This window comes from Hyalella azteca, unplaced genomic scaffold (assembly GCF_000764305.2).
Source record: "Hyalella azteca isolate HAZT.00-mixed unplaced genomic scaffold, Hazt_2.0.2 contig13234, whole genome shotgun sequence".
In the NCBI taxonomy this organism is placed as follows: domain Eukaryota; kingdom Metazoa; phylum Arthropoda; class Malacostraca; order Amphipoda; family Hyalellidae; genus Hyalella; species Hyalella azteca.
This window is the reverse complement of record NW_025943163.1, coordinates 248,212-254,684: the sequence shown is the minus strand read 5'-3', so window position 1 is coordinate 254,684 and position 6,473 is coordinate 248,212. Positions and strand designations below refer to the sequence as shown.

The 6,473-nt window shown below is 38.7% G+C and overlaps 2 protein-coding genes across 8 annotated transcripts; both read left to right on the top strand.

The window, feature by feature from the left end:
* The first annotated feature begins 706 nt into the window (after positions 1–706).
* LOC108682104 (glycine-rich protein 5-like) lies at positions 707–1,948 on the top strand. Of its 7 annotated transcripts, none has more exons than XM_047883566.1 (3): positions 707–786; positions 1,101–1,166; positions 1,287–1,948. In XM_047883566.1, exons 1-3 carry the CDS (start codon positions 778–780, stop codon positions 1,788–1,790), a joined length of 579 nt encoding a protein of 192 aa, XP_047739522.1. In that variant the 5' UTR covers positions 707–777; the 3' UTR covers positions 1,791–1,948. The 7 variants fall into 7 exon arrangements, with proteins under 7 accessions (XP_047739522.1, XP_018026704.1, XP_018026709.1 ...); XM_018171215.2 differs by having other exon boundaries at positions 1,197–1,948; XM_018171220.2 differs by having other exon boundaries at positions 1,101–1,176; positions 1,267–1,948.
* Positions 1,949–5,131: 3,183 nt separating this feature from the next.
* Positions 5,132–6,473, top strand: LOC108682101 (keratin, type II cytoskeletal 2 epidermal). Its single transcript, XM_018171211.2, has 2 exons — positions 5,132–5,176; positions 5,636–6,473. The coding sequence occupies exons 1-2, from the start codon at positions 5,168–5,170 to the stop codon at positions 6,341–6,343; spliced, it is 717 nt and encodes a 238-aa protein (XP_018026700.1). The 5' UTR covers positions 5,132–5,167; the 3' UTR covers positions 6,344–6,473.

Below are 6,473 nucleotides of genomic sequence, written 5' to 3'. Positions count from 1 at the left end.
ATATGGTAGTAATTATTTAAATTACGCTCCAGCAAATCACCAACAAGATATATGGGCATTGATTGATTTATGTGGGCTATTTGCTCTTCAGAACGCAACAGCTGAGATGACACAAATGCATAAGAACCTTTCAAACTGCATATAATTTTTTTTCTAATCCTGGATGCCATAGATTCTAAAATATGACTAAACCGTTACCTTCAGCAAAATAACAGTGATAATTAACTATCCAATGTTTCAAAATGGTTCGGTTTATTCTTAATTGCATTGTTGACAACACTGAAAAAATTTATCACTTTTTTCGCATTTTCAACATGCTCTTCTGTACAACCGAATTCAATCTCAAAAATTATATTTCTGATAATTTTTGAATCAAATAATATTATATTCCTGTCAAGTGCCGTTATTTCTGCAGGCGTTTGGTAACGATTTATGGCCAGTCGCAGCTGAAAAAGGTGGACGTCGCTGCAGGCGATATTAATAACATTAAATATTACTAACAAATATTGAAATTATTATATATTATATTGATAATTTATGGTCAGTTATAGCTGGCTAAGATGCATGGCGCGTGAACGTCGCTGCTGCTTGTTATAGTCTCGCTCGGTCGGTCAGTCGATCAGCCGGCAGGTTTGTAGGTTTCATTGACCAGGAAGGTCAGGGTCACAACATGGTGATGTTTTTGTGGCGCGGTCACATGCTATATAAAGGAAGGGCGTTGAGGGTGAATGCGCACTATCTGAACTGCAGTTTCAGTGACAAATCCTCTCACTCATCATGTACACGGTTAGTTTGTTTTCAAACGATGTTCATGTTAATTGATGAGCATAACAATTCGTTGGATTACTAGAAACAGAAACCTAGAATTTTAAACTAAAATGGCTCCTCGCGTCTCGAATCATGCTCAATGCTGAAATTTTAGATTTTTCTGTATAGTTGGTGTCAACGTGTGTTAGTCACAGGCAACTGAAAATAAAATTTGAAATTTTCATAAATATTGGTTTTCAAAAGGTTTGCATTGAATTGGCGCACATATAAAACTATTGCTAGGTATTCATGATTGTCACAACCTTCATCATTTTTCACCGTCATCCACACAGATCGCCGTTGCTCTCGTCGCAAGCCTCGTTTCCTTGGCCTCAGCTGACGGAGGTTTGGACCACGGCATCGGCATAGGCCATGGCGTTGGAGGTGACATCGGCATTGGCCATGGCGTTGGAGGTGACATCGGCGTAGGCCATGGCGTTGGAGGCGACCTCGGCATAGGCCATGGCGTTGGAGGTGACATCGGCATTGGCCATGGCGTTGGAGGTGACATCGGCATTGGCCATGGCGTTGGAGGCGACCTCGGCATAGGCCATGGCGTTGGAGGCGACATCGGCGTAGGCCATGGCGTTGGAGGCGACCTCGGCATAGGCCATGGCGTTGGAGGCGACCTCGGCGTAGGCCATGGCGTTGGAGGCGACTTTGGTGGAGTCGGAATAGGCGGAGGATTTGGAGGTGGATTTGGTGGAGTCGGACTTGGAGCTGGAGGGTTCGGTGGAGTCGTGGGAGGGAACGTTGTGAGCACCGTGCCCGTGGTCGTGCCTACTCCATTTGCCGTGCACGTGCCAGTCCACGTGCCGGTCGTGAGGGAATACACGGTCCCTCACTTCGTGACCATCGTGAGGAAAGTGAAAGTCCCCGTTGAGGTCATCAAAAAAGTCCCCGTTGAAGTCATCAAGAAAATACCGGTGCCCGTGAAAGTCCCCGTCCACGTCCACAAACATCATGGACACGTTCATCATTAACTTAGATTACCAAATAGTTTATCCCGATAATTTATTTTATAAAATAATCGTTAGCAGGCTTCGCATTTTTTTTCTCTTAAGTCAATGTACGAGAAGAAGTGTAGAAAAACTGAAACGGATTTTTACTTGCCAGTTACAATAAAACTTCAATGATTTTGTACAATACTTTCAATCCTTTACCTGAAACTCTGTAATGTAAGAAGGTATTCGGTTACAGGATTCCAGTGACTAGTATTTGGCGATACAAGAATATTTTTCTGAGCTAATGATGGATTTACGACAGGAGCATTATTAGCTGAGATCAACTAAATCACGTACCGAAGGCGTAACAAAAAGCATTGAGCTAACGCTTTTAACAATATTGATGGAATTATAATGAGAAAATATTTATTCCCTTATAATTCGTTGATCATAAACATTTAAATGCTTGGATGAAATTTCAACGACAAAGGTTACCGCAGGTCAGACAAATTGATGCTACATAAATTATCTAGATCATTGCACTATGCCGAAGCATGCGCAAAGAAAACAGATCTCACAATCAAATTCCATCAGCCTTCACCCGACGAAAATTGAAACCACAGACAGAAAATGTTTAATAGAAACAGAACATGTAGAAAAATTAAAAAAAAGCATCATCAAAATTAAGGCAAAACGTTAAAAATTAGAATTTTCTGATCAAATTACTTAAATATTGAATTTTAGTTTTCCTAGAGATGAATTTGTCGAGAACTGCGTTAAATTGAAAATAGTGAATCAGCAGAAGCCGGAACAATATTTCACCGACCATCAACTATATAATTAGCAAAATGTTTTATAATTATAATTATAATAATTTTATAATTCTACTTAATAATTTTATACTTGGAAAAAGATCATTGCACGCAGAGGAGCTAAACAAACTGGTTTCAATAAACACGTCAAAACGCTTTGAATTTGACACCAACACCAGGCGAATATTGGCAGTATTTAGTATGGCAGATAAATATTTTTGGAAATTGCACCTCCTTCAATTGATAATTTCTATTTTCTGATGTCTCAGCTTTTATGCAGGAGGAAAAATAAATTATCATGAGTACAGCTATCATGAGTTGTTGGGTGTTGTCTCAAGAGGCTCGTGGTGACGCAAATTAATCCGCCGTTTTGTTTAAATTTTTATGTTTACACACGCTTGAGAAATAAAAAAGTCTATAAAAAAGTACTTGAGGGATTTAAACATGGGTACGAGTATAAATGAATGGGATAATCGAGGAAATTTTGTTATTGAGCATTGCACAAAATGAATGCGGCAAATTGAACTAGAGTGAACTTCATTCCAGTACTTCAACTCTCCCTCGTGGTGGTAACTTTAGTTTAGAGTCATGCATGGATAAGAACTTTGATAATGAAGGAGTAGCGCGTTAAAAAAACGTTAAGTTTTCATATCTACAATTATTTATTAATTATAATAATAGAAATACAATATTCACGTAACACAAACGAAGAATCAATAGTCAATACTGTACCAAAAGAATATGATAGAGAACTCCACCGATTTTAATAATATCGTAGTTTTAGTGAAATATTACTCACGCAATTTCTGATGTCATAATTTTCATTTCAAACAAATATTACCCAGTTGAGATCTAATTTTAATTTATATCTGAGAGGAGAGAATTAATTGTTTTTTTAGTATTCGTATTATTAATATTAATATTATTTATTATTAATATTATTAGTATCATTATTAATATTATTATTATTATTATTAATTAATTTATCGGTTTGGTGAAAAGAATATCTGAGCAAATTTGAGATCACCTTCTTTTTATGAGTAAACGGGAATTGAACTCCGTTATAACAATTCAATCTGAAAAATTTTTATATGATGAAACTAATTTGCCCTCAAAAAATTGAGTCATTTTTCTTCACTTCCCACAATTCCTTACTTGAATTTCGTAAGATTTTTACTGCCTCGTTCTTCTATATTGCCTCACGCAGCGTAACTTTACTAATGCTGGATCGTAATTAATACAATCCAATTGTGTGACCTCAGCCATACACACGGCGTCGTCGCATGAAAAAAAGTTATGTTATTGGGAACGTTAATGGACGTTATTTAAGAAATTATGAGAGCAGGGCACTCGGTCACTAATGCTGCCGACTGTCGAATGTCATTAATTTCAACGCGTTGGTCGCAATGTCTCGTTAATTTGACTGCTTGTGTCAAAACCAACTTATTGCATCTCGGCCTCTCCCGTGATAACGCCGTATTAATCGCTCTGTCACTTAAACTAATTTTAATCTCCAGTGTAACTAATTACCAGATTTCTCCAACTAAGATCTCAGTCGACATTGTGAAGAACTTCTATCTTGCTTAGGATATTCGGTACAGATTTATTTACAGATGACTATCGGCGTTCAAGCAATACAATGATGTGAAAATGAATGCTTTGAATAAAATTATTAGTACGATACCTTTATTTGCTGAATTTTTAAAATTTAGTATTAATTAAATATTATTTCTGTTCATTTTTATCGGTAGTTTACTTGGCCATAGTAATAATCCATCAAAATCCTTTATAAACAACCTTAAACTTTATTTCTGAAAATGAATTTAAACGAAAAATGCTCGAACTAATTTCTCGGATGAGCAAGTTAAACCAAGCAAATAATCATGATGCCCGCATAAAAATAAATAAGAAGCGTTAGCTAATAATCAACTCAATAAATAACCTTGATCCATCTAAATTGGGTTAATTTATTCGCGCATCTACGAATAGATCGGTGTAATCCAATTTACAGTAAACCATTGGAAAGTGGAACAATGATATGGCAAAATGAAGCAAAACTTACTGAGCCTTTGCAATAAAAACCAAGGCAAGAGCATTCCAGCTTTCTCTAAACCAAACCCGAGCAGCATAATTTTGCAGGTCATTTTATCGTAAAAACTGTGACCTTCTTGAGCAGATCTACTGGCTGTGAACTTGTTCACATAATAGGTCATCTAACGCAATGGGGGCATGGCAGCTTCACGTTTTCTGTCATCCGTCAATTTTCTATTTGTCCACTTCTGCATAATGTTCTTTATGTACCTATGATAATTAGAATCATAAGTGACATGTTACCGAAAGTTTGATGTCGTTTACTTGCAATTCAAAATGAGGCGCATGGCACTGCGCTGAGTTATGCAACGCATTTTCTGTGTTTTTAACCGCAAACATTTCTGAAGACTATGCAATATACAGGATGACCAAGCCCTTGCCTCTGTGAGTGACCTCAAGTGTGAACCTTCAAGGGTCAGGCCAGGTTTTTGCTGCAGTTGGGGCGGATATAAAAGCGTGAGGCAACAGCCCTCACCACACTCGGTCTGCAGCACCTGTTGTGATAACATCAACATGAATATAGTGAGTAAAGAACTTGAATATTTAATTGATTGAAGTCAGTGCTAGGTATACTTTTTTCAATAAGTTCACTCTCTTCTGGTTAAACGATCCTGTCTTGCAAAGTTAGGTTTAAATAGTCAAATGAGAAAACTTTTGCTGAAAATCTAGTGGGAGGGGAAATCATTTCAGATTCGTTAGAATTGATTTTATTCATTTATCAAATATTTGAAATAGGCGTTTTTTTGTCCTGAATTTCTTAGATACTAAAATGCAAATAATTTATTTTTTGTTTAATAGTAATGTAAAAGTAAAATGACATTTTGATAAAGATATTATAACAATAACATAATTCAAGAATGTATACAAGAAAACCTTAAATAGTTTAGATGAATCAACTAAACTTCATGTAATGCTTAGAACTGTGTTCGTGTAATAGTTTTAAATAATTGCATTATGTATAGCAATCTTGTGTGCGTGCAGCTGACCTGCGTACTCCTGGCCGGTGCCGCCCTCGTGGCCGCCAGGCCGGAGGGTTTGGACGTCCACGCCGGCGACATCGACGGCTTCGGCCATGACTCTGGGGGCTTCGGTGGCGATATTGGCATTGGCCATGGTATTGGCCACGACATTGGCCACGGCATTGGCCACGGCATTGGCCATGGTATTGGCCACGGCATTGGCCATGGTATTGGCCATGATATCGGACATGGCGTAGGTTTTGACCATGCTATCGGGCACGGTGGAGGTATTGGCCACGGAATCGGACATGGTGGAGGATTAGGAGGCGGATTTGGAGGTGGTTTTGGATTAGGTGGTTTCCATGGAGGCGGTGCCATCGTACATTCCCAAGTGAGCGGTAAAGTACTTCATCCCGTCATCACAACCAAAGTCGAGCTGGTCTCGAAGCCTCTCCCCGTCAAGGTTCCCGTCAAAGTACCGATTGTGAAGCACGTGCCGGTACCCAAGACCATCACGAACGTTAAGACAATCAAGGTTCCTTTCGAAGTCGTCAAGACGGTCCCATTCACGGTGGTCAAGACCATCAAGGTACCTGTCAAGATCCCCGTCAAGGTCCACACCACGAGCCATGATTTTGGCCACGGCATCGGCGGCGGGTTTGACGATGGTTTCGGTGGTGGCTTTGGTGGCATTGGTGATATCCATGGAGGTTTCGACGCACATCATTAGAGTTGTATATCTTAGGGCGAACAAATTATTACGTTTACAATTATTTTGTTTTTCTGCTTCATCCCTTGGGTCAGTAAGTTTTATGCTTCCGATGCGAGTTTTTTACTTTTTCATAAAGTTTTGAATGTAA